At 41.9% G+C, this 14230-nt stretch overlaps 1 protein-coding gene across 1 annotated transcript in view; it reads left to right on the top strand.

The window, feature by feature from the left end:
• Positions 1–14230, top strand: part of VARS1 (valyl-tRNA synthetase 1) — a 40310-nt gene that overhangs the window by 173 nt on the left and 25907 nt on the right. The window contains exons 2-8 of the mRNA XM_089514991.1: positions 1489–1861; positions 4174–4317; positions 6561–6711; positions 9594–9754; positions 9959–10043; positions 12114–12214; positions 13144–13271. Of these exons, the coding sequence (XP_089371117.1) occupies positions 1508–1861; positions 4174–4317; positions 6561–6711; positions 9594–9754; positions 9959–10043; positions 12114–12214; positions 13144–13271 (1124 nt within the window). The 5' untranslated portion in view covers positions 1489–1507. The remainder of the gene's footprint in view (positions 1–1488; positions 1862–4173; positions 4318–6560; positions 6712–9593; positions 9755–9958; positions 10044–12113; positions 12215–13143; positions 13272–14230) is intronic.

Raw genomic sequence — 14230 nt, 5'->3', positions numbered from 1 at the left:
CCCCAAAATAAGACTCCCTCCTGATCCCAACCCAACCCCAGCCACCCTCCCTGTGTTGCCCAATGTTTCCCTATGGGAAAGGGTTCCCCAATGTTTCCCTATGGGAAAGGGTTCCCCAATGTTTCCCTATGGGAAAGGGTTCCCCAATGTTTCCCTATGGGAAAGGGTTCCCCAATGCTTCCCTATGGGAAAGGGTTCCCCAATGCTTCCCTATGGGAAAGGGTTCCCCAATGCTTCCCTATGGGAAAGGGTTCCCCAATGCTTCCCTATGGGAAAGGGTTCCCTAATGAATAAAAGGAATAAGATTAGAATATTTAGGGTAACAATGGAACAAGACTTCTTTTCTCCTCCCATCTCTTGAACCATTCCCCCCATCCACCATATGGTTGTAAAGAAGCCATCGACGTTGCTCTGCCTTTCCGCATTGTGCAGGGCTTTAATATTTACTGTTTGCATAGAGATGCTCTGTGTGTTCAGGGCAGGTGGACAGAAAACTGGCTTTCATTTCTCTAGCGTCAGTAGCCTTTTTCCTCTTTAAATAGAAACTGATGCATCACTGAAAGGTTTGTTGCATATTGCATCATCTAATTGACAGTCTCAAATCCATCCAGGCATTAATCCAGCATGTCTTAAAAGGCAGCAAATTCTTTAATCCTATGTGGTGTTATCCTGATAGGTGTCCTCATATGTCTGGGAGAGTAAAAGAGTCCTTTGCTGTGTTAAAAGTCTGTCTGTTTTATTGTGACGTAAAGCAGTGCATGTTATAAAAAGCTGCTTATTCTCCTCTTATGAATAGAATAGCTCCCAAGCCACCACAGAGTTATTAGAGATTGAAAATAGATGGACTCCTTTGGGGTGGGGTTGGTGGTGAGCCACAGAACAATAGTATAGGTATGGATGGGTCAATAGGCTAGTATTCTGTGGGAAGGTCGACCAAGTAACTTTTTCAATAGAAATGCACCACCACTTAAAATACAAATGTGTTGATGTACGTTAGAAAAACTTGTGGTCGCATTCTGGCACACTTTGTTCTTGCATGCCTTCAGGTCGCTTCCAACTTATGGCAACCCTTACGTGACCTTAAAATGGGGTTTTCTGGGGCTGAGAGTGTGTGGCTCATCCAAGGTCACCCAGTGGGTTTTGCAGGGCAGAACAAACCTTCATCTCCAGAGTTGTAATCCAAGGCTCAAAACACTATATCACACTGGCTCTCTGTGGCACATTAACTAACCATATGTGAAAGCTTTAAGGGTTAAATGATATATGTTGAACTGTGTATTCTGTTTCATATCAGGCTCTGTACCAGATTGGCGGTACTTTGTGAATTATGGTTGGCATCATCCCTTCTCATTAGCTGTGCTGACTAGAGTTGCTGAGAGTTGGAATCAAACAGCATCTGCAGAGTCATTGTTTCCCCACTGCACCTCCATACAGCATCTGTATCTCATGCCCTTCATCGCTAACTCTTTCCTTGCTCTTTGCTTGCAGGGCACTCCGTCTCCTCACCATGCCCACCCTGTATCTTTCCCCACATCCCGATAACTTCCAGAACCTCCGTGTGCTTGTTGCAGCCCGGTATGGCCATCAGGAGCCCAAGATGGTTGCTCTGCCCTCCAACACAGAGCTGGAGAATCCTTCCTTCTCTGTGTCCAAGCTCCCAGCTCTGGAGATGCAGGCAGGGATCTGTGTGTCTGGCCCGGCAGCTGTTTCGTACCTCCTGTCTTCAGATGCCTTGAGAGGACAAGGTCCTGAAGCAGGTGCCCTGGTCCGGCAGTGGATCAGCTTTGCTGACTTGGAAATTGCTCCTGCAGCCTGTGCAGCGGCATTCTCTGTGCTGGGAGTCTCCAAGCAAAGTAAACAGGTAAGAAGCAGGGGATGTGGGGGCTTCTTGGTGGAGTGCGCGGCAACTGGCATGTAGTGCATTGGTTAACAATGTGAGCTGTGATCCCGGAACTCCTAGGCTCAAAAAAGAAAAAGCAGGGAAGGCTCTCTCCAAATATTCTTTTTCATTTGATTGTTTAAAATGCTTTTAGATCAAATAGTATTTTGTGTACCTCAAGATTTCCTCCAGCCTTATCTAAACCAGGGGTTCCCAACTTGTACTGCCTGCGCTCCGAGGTGGTGCAAGATGAAATTTCACGGCGTGCGACAAAGATACTTGTGTGAATCTGAATTCAGTTTTCTTTTGTCAATCAAGACAAAATCTAGGAATCGCCTGAATCCACAGGCAGACCTATGGATCGTGGTCAGCAAGAAAGTTCCACATTTTGAAGTTGTTTGTTCACCTGCTGTATTGTATGTGATTAAAAAATTAGAAATTAGACTTCTTCATCTTCAAATCTGATAGTACTTTTGTAGGGGGCGTGGACATTAATCAAACATTTCCTAGATGTGTGGGGCATAGAAAAGGTTGGGAGCCTCTGATTTTTAACTGCAAATTTGCTAGGCTGTATTAGGCAAGCCCATTTCAGGAAACCTTAAGGTGCATCCTCCCACATGCATACAAAATAGTTTGTATAGCAACTGCAGAATGTTGAATGGCAGTTAGAAAAGAAAATTGGAAAGCGGATAAAGATGTAATGGAGTATTATTAAGAAAAGCATGGCTCTTTGACAGGAACTCTGGACACAAGTGCTGGTTGTTAGGAAGCGTAGATGTAGTGTAACATTTTGTAGGATGATACAGATTGAGTCTTCCTTGTCCAAAATGCTTGGGACCAGAAGTGTTTTGAATTTCAGATTTATTTAATTTTTTTAGACTATCTGTATTTGTGTACTGTATATGTACATTGTGAGATACCTTGGAGATGCAACCAAAGTCTAAACACGATATGCACTTATGTTTCATATACCTCTTATACACATAGTCTGGAGGTGCAATATTTTAAATAATTTTGTGCATGAAAGAAAGTTGGTGTCCACTGAACTATCAGAAAGCAAAGGTGTCACTATCTCAGCCACCCATGAAAAAAAGTTTTGGCTTTTGAAGTATTTTGGATTTTGGAATACCAGATAAGAGAGACTCAACCTGTAATCATCACTTTGTTTTTACCCAGTTCATGCTATTCTTGTGATGGTGTTGTGCACTTGAACAGTGCCAGATAAATGCTAAGTAATATTCTCTGAGGGAGATGTTTTGTGAATGAAAACTGCCATCCTATGACAATAAGGTCTTTGAGCTTGTTGGGACATAGTAGATATGCATTTTACTGTTCTGAAACATCAACTGTTCTGAAGGCTCTTGCGTGCATTCTTCCTTGAAGTCATAGCACGGGTTGGCAATACCGAAGTTTTAAAAATCTATTCTTTTGTATGTTTGTGAGAGAAGTGATATGTTGTGAATTCTAAACATTTTGGAAGAAAGAGGCAGATGGTTGTAAAATGCTCAACATGCATTAGGGATATTCACAATCAGATCTCCATTCAATAGTCAGTCACCATCTCTCAGCCCAGCCATACTGTTTGTTAGGAGTATAATGAGATGCATATGTGGGAAAGGGAGAATGTGAGGGCATGTGTATGTATGTTAACTCGCTGGAAAAAGTGTAGGATACAAATATAATACAATAAGTCCACTAGTATAATTCACAGACATAGCCGATATGCAAAAGCACCTTAGTAGCATACACTTTTGTAGACTATGGGTGCATCTACATTGCACAATTAATGCAATTTGATACTCCTTGAACTGTCATGTGTCAGTGCTATGGAATTCAGGGATTTGTAGTTTTGTGAGATATTTAACCCCCTCTGTCAGAGAGCTGTGGCGCCACAACAAACTACAATTCTGTGGGATTCCATAGCATTGAGTCATGGCAGTTAAAGCAGTGTTAGACTGCACTAATTTTGCAGTGTAGATGTATCCTATGTTTGCTTCATCAGATGCAGTGGCTACAGTGATGGAGTGAGTTTTTGGTCCCTCTGAGCCGTGAAACCCATTGGCTCACCTTGAGCCAGTGGCTCCTTTGAAGACTAATCTTCCTCACTGGGTTGTGAGGAAAAAGAGGGAAGGAGCAGAGTTGTGCATGTTGCCTTGAGCTCATTGGATGGAAGGTCCATTTATTTAATGAAATAAGTAAATAATTCAGGTGGGGGAACAATATTTAAGCATTTGTTTACCAGAGAAGGCTGTGTTCTGTATGTATGTCCTGTCACACACTCTCCTCCTGCCCAGGTAACAGATCGCGCTGTGATAGAGCTCCGGAATCTCCTTGGAGTGCTGGACGGTCACTTGAAGCTCCGGACATACCTGGTGGGGGAGGCTGTGACGTTGGCTGATGTGACAGTCGCTTGCGCTCTGCTGTTGCCATACAAATATGTGAGTCTCTCCCTTGCTCTAGCATAACTCCAGTATGAAGTAATGAAGCAGTTTCTGAACAGGCTCTCTTTCTAAGGCTGCATCTACACTGCAGAACTAATACAGTCTGACACTGGTTTAACTGCCATGGCTCAGTGCTGTTGAGTCCTGGGATTTTTAGTTTGTTGTGGCAACAGAGTGCTCTCACAGAGAAGGCGAAATAGCTCACAAAACTAGAAATCCTAGAATTCCATAGCACTGAGTCTTGCCAGTTAAAGCAATGTCGAACAGCATTAATTCTACAGTGCAGCCTTGGAAGTGCCTCACAAAGTTGGCTAACAGTGTATTTAGTAGCAGGATGGAGGGAACTGGGATATTTGCCATAGCAGTTATATTTGAAATGTATCCTACACAAAAAACAAAGCAAAATTGTTGTTGTTGTTGTTGTGTGCCTTCAAGTCGTTTCTGACTTACGGTGACCCTAAGGTGACTCTGTCATGGGATATTCTTGGCAAGTTTCTTTAGAGGGGTTTTGCCATTTTATCCAAGTATAGATTGTATCACTGTACATTAATAAAATGGGGTTATTGTGCTGGTTGAAGGCCATGAAAATTTCTTTAAAAGTACACAAAATAACAAAAGAGTGATGTTACAAACAATAATATAAAGGAATTTTGGAATTACCAACAAGGTTTATACCAAATGACTTAAAAAAAAAACTCCTGGTTTTTAAAAGGGATTTTTCATTTATTAAAAATCTGGCTGTTATTACTCTTTTCCAGTTCTTTTACTAGAACAACAATGACTGATTGCATTTAAACATTTTAACTTGAACAGTTTATTGGCTGTTAGACCAGTTAGACAGTGTCCAGTGTCATTTGCTTCTTTTTAATAACTTTATTTTATAGGGCAAGAAGTGCCATTCACTTAACATAAATTCAATTAAAAGAACTTGCTTTAAAAGAGCACTTTAAACCAGCCAACCCTGTCAGGAAACAAAATTTGCTATACAAATCAGAACAGGGTTAATTCTCCAGTGGCTTCTGCAAAATGCTATGAGATTAATGGAACCAGTCCAGTGTGTTGGATAATCAGATCTATCCCCATAAACTGGCTTGACCAGTATCCACAAAGCAGAACTCCAGGAAAGAAAGTACCCAAATGCTCTGTGTTGTTTCTTTCCAACCCCTTTTTTGCTCACTACCCTGTTGTAATGAAGCATATTTTGGTGGTATTACTCTGCTATCAGTATTTGATTGGTTCACTGTCAGGACTCTGGAGACCAGGGTTCAAATTCTGGTTCAACTATGTAAACCCACTGGGTGACCTTGGACACACTCTCTCAACCTCAGAGGATGGCAACAGGAAACCCCCTCTGAAGAAAAAAAAAACATGATAGGTTCACCTTAGGGTTGCCATAAACTGGAAATGACTGGAAGACACACATCAACAAACACCCTCTTGCACCAGCATTTTTATTAAGTGACTTGTGCAGTGTTTTCTGATCCCATGAGAATTCCAGTGTACTGAGGGATAGGGTCAGACTAAGGATCACAGTTAAAGTTTCATGTACATTTCTTGTAATCCTTGGCCCCAGTGGGAATTCCAGGGGACCCTAACTGGGGCTCAGAGCATGCTACTTCTGCTTCATTGCATTGTGTTCCCCTGACAACAGAGCATGGGACACTGTCTTAATACGTTAATTTGGCCAGGACAAAATAAAGTACCCCAATAACAAACAAAAGATTTTTGAGACTTTCATTGTTTTGGATATTTTATGTATTTTTAAAAATGTACATGGTAAATTAATTTTGGAGATGCTGTTCAGGAATGCCTATGTTTTTGTTCTAGCTCTATGTGGTGCATTCTGAAACAAAATATGACTTCGGAATTCCAAAATCTTAAATGCCCCTAAATCATTTTTTGTTTACACTTGGAATCCACCTCCAAGATATCTCAGTATGTATGTGCAAATATTCCAAAATCTGAAAAAATACAAAACACTTCAAGTCTCAAGCATTTTGGATAAGGGAGACCCAACCTGTATAGTAAGTACTGTAGATAGATTCAATGGCAAGAATTACTATTCTATGTGAAATTTTATTCTGGATAGTTTTATTCTTCATAGACATAAAAATATTTCAAGGACCAGTGTTTTCCACCACCACCCCACACCCAGTTCATGTTCTTTATAATTGTAACTTGATATGTAATGACTTGGTTCATCCTTAACTAGTAGTGCTGTTCTTCACTTTGTTTCCTAGGTCCTTGACCAATCTCTTCGCTCTTCTTACACCAATGTTACACGTTGGTTCCTCACCTGCATCAACCAGCCAGAATTCCAAGCCATTCTGGGTCCAGTGAAGCTGTGTGATCAGGCACTTGGAGTGAATACTCTAAAACCAGAACTCAGAGGTAATACCTTTATTAATTTATTTTGTTTTATTTCAGTATGTATATGCTGCAAGAGAAATGTAGAGAGCAGAACAAAGGACTCTATGTAACATTTGTTGACCTCACCAAAGCCTTCGACACTGTGAGTAGAAAAGGTCTGTGGCAGATCCTGGAACGACTAGGATGCCCCCCCCCCCCCCCAAATTCCTCAAAATGATCATCCTGCTACATGAAGGCCAGCAAGGTCAAGTCAGATATGGCGATGCTCTCTCGGAGCCCTTTCTAATAACTAATGGTGTGAAACAAGGTTGTGTTCTCGCTCCAACTCTATTTACAATGTTCTTCAGCATGATGCTCCAAAGGGCTACGGCAGATCTCACAGAAGAAGATGGCATTTATATACGCTACCGTACTGATGGTAGCCTGTTTAACTTAAGCTGCCTGAGGGCCCGCACTAAGACTCTAAACTATCTAGTCCGTAAGCTGCTTTTTGCTGACGATGCTGCCCTTGTTGCCCATATGGAAGCAGCTCTGCAGCGCCTAACATCTTGTTTTGCAACAGTTGCAGACCTCTTTGGACTGGAAGTCATTCTGAAGAAAATGGAAGTTCTTTACCAGCCAGCACCTCAGGAAGAACACTACCATCCCCACATCACTGTAGGTGCATCTGTGCTTAAGTCCGTCCAGCAGTTCACCTACCTGGAAAAATCATCTCCTCAGACGCCAAGATTGATAAAGAGATCGATCACAGACTGGCAAAGATATATAGTGCGTTCGGAAGGCTTCACAAAGGAGTCTGGAGTAACAAACACTTGAGGCGAAGCACAAAAATCAGTGTGTATAGAGCCATTGTACTGTCTATTCTCCTCTATGGGTCTGAAACATGGGTCACCTATCACCAACACCTATGACTCCTTGAACGCTTTCATCAGCGCTGTTTACGCACAATTCTAAATATACACTGGACTGACTATGTGACGAATGTTGCTATCCTTGAGCAAGCAGGGATCACCAGCATTGAGGCCATGCTATTGAGGACGCAGCTGCGCTGGGCAGGACACGTTTCTAGGACCATTGCCTCCCAAAAATAGTATTCTATGGTGAACTCACCACGGGTCAGCGTAAGAGGAGTGCCCCAAAGAAGAGATACAAGGACTCCCTGAAACAACATCTCAGGCTTGGCCAAATTGATCACCAACAATGGTCTGCCCTGGCCTCGCATCGGGAGGCATGGAGACAGACACACTATCCATGATGCTGCAGCCTTTTTCGAAAGCTCACGGCGAACGAGTCTCGAAGAGAAACGACAACGCAGAAAGAACCACAACCCGGAAACATCACCCAAAGAGACTTTCCGCTGTGCATTCTGCAACCGGATCTGTTTGTCCCAGATTGGCCTTTTTAGTCACCAACGCGCTTGTACAAAGTGCGGGATGCGTCCTTCCTGAATCTTTGTTCGCGAAGCAAAGCCAGAGAGATATATGCTGCTATAGCTTACAATCAGATCAGTTTAAACTTTTTTAAAGTTAAAACAATAACAATAATTTAAACATTCTAAAAACATACTAAGCAACTGAACAGTTTAAAAAGTTAAAATAATTTGAAATTATCATAGAATCATAGAGTTGGAAGAAACCCCAAGGGCATCTAGTCCAACCCTCTGCCATGGAAGAACACAGAATCAAAGCACTCCTAACAAATGGCCATCCAGCCTCTGTTTAAAAACCTCCAAAGAAGGAGACTCCACCACTCCAAGGCAGCATATTCCACTGTCAAACAGACCATCAGGACATTCTTCCTAATGTTTAGGTGGCATCTCTTTTCCTGCTGTTTGAATCCATTGCTCTGTTTCTGGAGCAGCAGAAAACAAGCTTGCTCTACCCTTAATATGATATTCTTTGAATTATTTTAACCTGGCTATCATGTTACCCCTTAACTTTCTCTTCTCCAGTCTAAACATACCCAGCTCCCTAAGTTTCTCCTCAAAGGACATGGTTTCTGGAACTTTCACCATTTTGGTTACCCTCCTCTGGACATGGTCCAGCTTTTCAATATCCCTCTTGAACTGTGGTGCTTATCTGCACACAGCTATGCTCATTACATTTGTGGCTTTGACTTCTGTGGATTTGATTATTCAAGGATTTTATTAATATGTTATCTCTTGGAATATCTATGTCCTCCAGCCCAACTCTGTGGTCAACTTTAACCAAAAGTCGCACTGAAAGACCTAGAGATTCCAAGAAAGAACACTCCACTAGGCATTTGTAGCTCCTCCAGCACAATTCTATAGTCCATGTATGGCAGATGTTGACCACACAGTTGCACTGGAGGACTTACAGATTCCTAGAGAGGTGTTCTTTCATGTAAAAGCACAGTATTTTTTGTTATTTGTGTTTTTTCCACATTCACAGGGATTCTGTGTCCCTAACCCCAGAGAATGTGGAGGGACAAGTGTATGTATATGTACAAATTTAGATAAAAGTCATTGGTCCTCAAAGGCTTTTATAAAAATCAATGTTCGTGCCAGTTGGTTATTAAAGACCTACATATTCCATAGTGAAAGTATTCCAGTGGCAAAAGCCTTCTTCCTTGTATTGTTTCCATTGATGGGATAGAGAGCATTGCTGTTCACACTGTTCATGATTTGGCAGAGAGGACATTGAAACTCAGGTAGGGAATTGGGCTGCACTATTGCACCTACTAGTTGATTCCACCTTCCATTGTTTGATATCATCCAGGTGTGTAGGACTGCAGCTCCCATCACCCTCCCCTAACATGGTCATATAGTGGGTAGAGCATATCTTTTTTCTGGGTAGCCATGAAAGTCGGTTCCTCATGATGGTTAAACAAGGCACATTAACTATGGAGAATAAGCTCATTTTGGTTGTCTCCTTTTCTCAAAGAATCAGCGGCACACTCTGAAGCTGAGTTGTCAGAGCAGAAGGACTTAGCAGAGCCACCCCCCAAAAGTGCGTCCCAGCTGAAGAAAGAAGCAAAGAAGAAAGAAAAACTGGAAAAGTTTCAACAGAAGAAAGAAAAAAGCCAGCAGCAGCAACAGGGTGAAGTAAGAATTGTACAGCAAAAGCAAATTTATATATCCCAACAAAATAGAAATTTTGGTGTGTTAATGTGGGGTAGAGAATATGGCACACCTATCCTCCCAAAAAATGTGTATTGTGGAAAGATGGAATATTTTGGTGAGAGATTGTAGCTGCACTACTTGTGATGATGATGATGATGATGATGATGATTTATTTTATTTTTGCAGAAGAAACCAAAAGCAGAAAAGAAGGAGAAAAAAGATCTTGGGGTCATAACCTATAACATCCCAACCAAGCCAGGGGAGAAAAAAGGTACTCTGATGGTCAGCAGTGGTGGAAGGAAGATGAAGATGAGAGGGGTGGGAGGACTTTGCCTCACATCATATACAATTATTGAATATACTGTACTAATAGTGCATTAATTTCTCAGGCTGCATCTACACTGCAGAATTAATGCAGCCTGGCACCACTTTAACTGCTGTGGGCTAATTATGTGGAATTCTGGGATTTGTAGTTTTGTGAGATATTTAGCTTTCTCTGTCAGAGAGCTCCACTGGCACAACAAGCTACAAATCCTAGGACTGCACAGGATGGAGCCATGACAGCTAAAGCAGTGTCAAACTTCATTAATTCTGCAGTGTGGCAGCAGCGTCAGAGGTGGATCCCTCAATGGTCAAAATGGCAGCATCTATGCAATAGACAGCAATTCCCAAACTTTGGTCCTCAAGGTGTTTGGACTGCAGCTTCCAGAAAGCTTAGCCAGCTTGGCCAGCATTCTGGGAGCTGAAGTTCAAAATGTCTGGAGGACCAAAGTTTGGGAACCATTGCAATAGAGGGAGGCATTACAGTTGCCAGGGAAACCCAAAGTTTGCATAAGTAGAAACAAATCTATAGGGAGAAAACCTTCCATTGGAACTCTGAAGCAGATCAATGAGGACTGTGCATGTTTGGGAATATGGATAACCATGGAGAAAGTGAATAGGATGGAATATCCTGGAAGAGGGCATAGTTGCTCAACTAGAATGCATCAGACTGCATCATTTTGTTATGGGCACAGTAAGAACATGAGGACAACAAGTATTTTAAATATCGAGTATCAAAACATTGCTTTTACCTTCAGTTAGGTCACTTAATATACTATCCTTCATAAAAAACAATTCCAGGGTGGGTTACTGCTTCTAAAGGACTGTAGATGTTGAGCCTGTAGTCAAACAGCAGCTTGTGCCTAATGATGTGTGTACAAGTTGGCAGGATTTCTCCTGTGATCTTGGGTAAAGGCCTCTTTCAACCTGGGTACCTGAGGGGTTGTCTGCATGGGCCAAAAGGCCCATGTTCCTGCTTGCCTCGCATTGTCCAATTGAAGTGATGCTGACCAAAACCCTGGGGCTAGGATTGGGCTCGACCAGACACAGATCCAGTGAATCCTGTCTGAACCCCAGGGTAAACAGCTGTCAGTTTGAACACTGGTTTGCCGCAGAGTTTCCTGGAAACTCCTCTGCAAACCTTGGCTGTTTACATGGCCCCCTGTACTCCTTACTTTGCTATGCCATCACTAGTATTGCAAATCCCCCTGTTGCTGCATTAGATATGGAAAGGTGGGTGCAGCCAGGTGCCCTGTTCTGGCATCAGACACAGCAAATTTTGTTGTGGCTCAAAAGAAGAATCATGTTCTCAGAAGCCTTTAGGATCATCAGTACTTATCTAAAGCAAGACACAGGGTTTTGGTTTAGAGAGAGAGAGAGAAAGCATGGTGTCCATGTTTGTTTATTTTTGCAAACCAAAAGTGAACTTCCAGGGTTTTTTTGGTGGGGGGGTGTTTTTACTAAGGATGAGGCCAGAGTGGATCCTGGAGGAGAAGTGTCAAAATTGGTGTTTTGCCTAAACAAATCTTCAGGCCATTGTTTTCATTAATCACTAGCTCACTTTGTAAATAAGGATATACAGTACAAGTTCCTAGTCTGCCATAAGGAGACAGAAAGAAAACCCAAGTGTGGTTGTGAATGGGTAAAGAGGGATGGAGGCTGTTTGACACTCCTTTAACTGTCATGGCTCCATCCTGTTGTATCCTTGGATTTATGGCAGCAGAGCTCTCTGACAGAGAAAGCTAATTAACTCACAGAACTACAGATCCTTGAATTCTATATCACTGAGGCATAGCAGTTAAAGTTGTGTCAAATTGCATTAATTCTGCAGTATACATGCAACCCCGGTTGCTCTGTTCTTGCTGTAGCAACCTACTGCATTTCTGTGCTGAGGACAGAGGGAAGGCAGAGGTCCCAGGTTCCCCCCTCCCCATAGTTTTTATTGTCTATGTTGTGTGAGTAGAGTGGTCTTCTTTTCCCACCATGCTCCATGCTTTTTCTGCTTTCTTTTACTTTCCAGATGTGACTGGCCCAATGCCTGACTCCTACAGTCCTCAGTATGTTGAAGCTGCTTGGTACCCTTGGTGGGAGAGTCAGGGTTATTTCAAACCAGAGTATGGGGTGAGTATGAACTTCTGGGTTCCAGCAGGCAAAAACCTCCCCGACCCCTTAGATAATATAGTGAGTGGGTCAGTTTGTCATGATCTGTCATGACACAAAATCAGTGTTCTTCACCTCTTCAGGCTTTGATCTTGAAAATCAATAGCGACTACACTATTTTGTCTTGAAGTATTATTTATTTATTTATATCCGTCCTTTCCCAAACACTGGGACTTAGGGTGGCTCACAGCATTAAAAAACAGTACAATTAAAAGCATACAAAAATGGTACATTAAAATAGAATAAAATTATTACCATATTAAAACAAGTCACATGGTAAAAGAATAAAATACAATTAACAAGATAAAAATGTTTTAAAAATACTTTAAAACAATACAACACTCCAGCCCATGCTTTAAATACTTTCTGTTTTAATTGCCTGTCTGAACAGGTAGTATGAAAATGAGGCTCAAATATTTTGGACTATATTCAACTATCTCTTCAGAAAGCCTTGTGAGTTCTAATTCTGTAGAAAGTATTTCAGCAGAAGTGAGAGAAGATCCTGTGTTGATTTTCAACCAGTCCCTTTACTATTGGATAAATGCTTCTGAGACTGTATCCACACTGCTGAAATAATTGAGTTTCACTCCACTTTAACTGCCATGGTGCCTGGAATTTGTAGTTTGTTATGGCACCAGAGGTTTGATACAGACTAGATAGCTCACAAAACTACAAATCCCAGAATTCCATAACTTTGAGTCATAGCATTTGAAGTGGTGTCAAATTGGATTGTTTCTGCAGTGCAGATGCAGTCTGAATAGCATTTATTTTCTAACCTGCATTTCTCTTAAATGTGAATTTGCGGCTGAAAACCTCTTGGGAGAACCATTCATCCCCAACCACAGATAGGAGTCTCACTTCTTGCAAAATCTCTTTTCTTCCCTTGCCAGCGTCGCAGTGTCTCTGAGCCCAACCCCAAAGGCCTCTTCATGATGTGTATCCCACCACCCAACGTCACAGGATCTCTACATCTTGGCCATGCACTCACCAACGCCATCCAGGACTCCCTGACTCGATGGTGAGGCATCTGTGTGTACCCACTGTTTGCTTCACTGCCTCACTGAGACACCTTGCTATTTCTTCAGTCTTTCCTTCTGCCCCGACTTTGCTTTGTCTTTGAATTGCCCTATTCAGATAGTCTCACTTTTCAAGCCAGACAGGAGTCAGCTTTCCATAGCCAGGATTTGTTTATCCATGGTTTAAAAATATTTTAAATATATATAAATTCCAAAAAGCAAAGTTTGATTTTGCCATTTTATATAAAGGACCCCCCCTTACTGTCTATTGTATTTATATTGTATTTATGAGACTTGAGCATCCATGGATTTGGTATCCACAGGGGGTCCTGGAACCAAACCCCAGCAAATACCAAGGGCCCATTGTACTTCTCAGGACCATTCTGAGAACTATATGCAGAGAAAGCCCATCAGGTGCAATACCGTGTACAGAATTCAGATTATTGAGAATCTACACTTTCATTCAGAACACACCAATGAGTTTGTGACCCCTGAGGCTCTAAAGATAGTATGAAATAGAGTCCCCTGTGCAGCTGTGCCATCCTAACCGAATTAGAATAAGATGTGAAAATAGCAGAATATATTTGCTTCACTTACATGACAGAGGGTTATAGAAGTTGCAGAACTGAGCTGTTCTTGATATCAAATTGTTTAAATAAAAGCCAGCCTTGGATTACTACTATAGTGAACAGAGAAATGATGGCAGGGTGAGGTACTTAACATATTCTCACTTCTAATTCCACTACTTAGAATTGTCCCATTTCTCTCATGGCCCTACATTGTTCCAGATACAGAATTCATAGATGACAAAAGGCAGCTTCAGATTGCTGGCTCAGAGTGGGGAAATGAACCAGTGAGGAAAAATATCAACACTCTTCTGTTCATAATCTGTTTTCTAAGGCTGCTTCAGATTGCTGGTGTTAAACGAAAAAGAACTGTGTGAGGCTTTGTTACATACATT

The sequence above is a fragment of the Sceloporus occidentalis genome, unplaced genomic scaffold, assembly GCF_023333645.1.
Source record: "Sceloporus occidentalis isolate IW3139 unplaced genomic scaffold, rSceOcc1.0.p SCAF_1, whole genome shotgun sequence".
Classification (NCBI taxonomy): Eukaryota; Metazoa; Chordata; class Lepidosauria; order Squamata; family Phrynosomatidae; genus Sceloporus; species Sceloporus occidentalis.
This window is presented reverse-complemented; position numbering and strand designations above follow the sequence as displayed.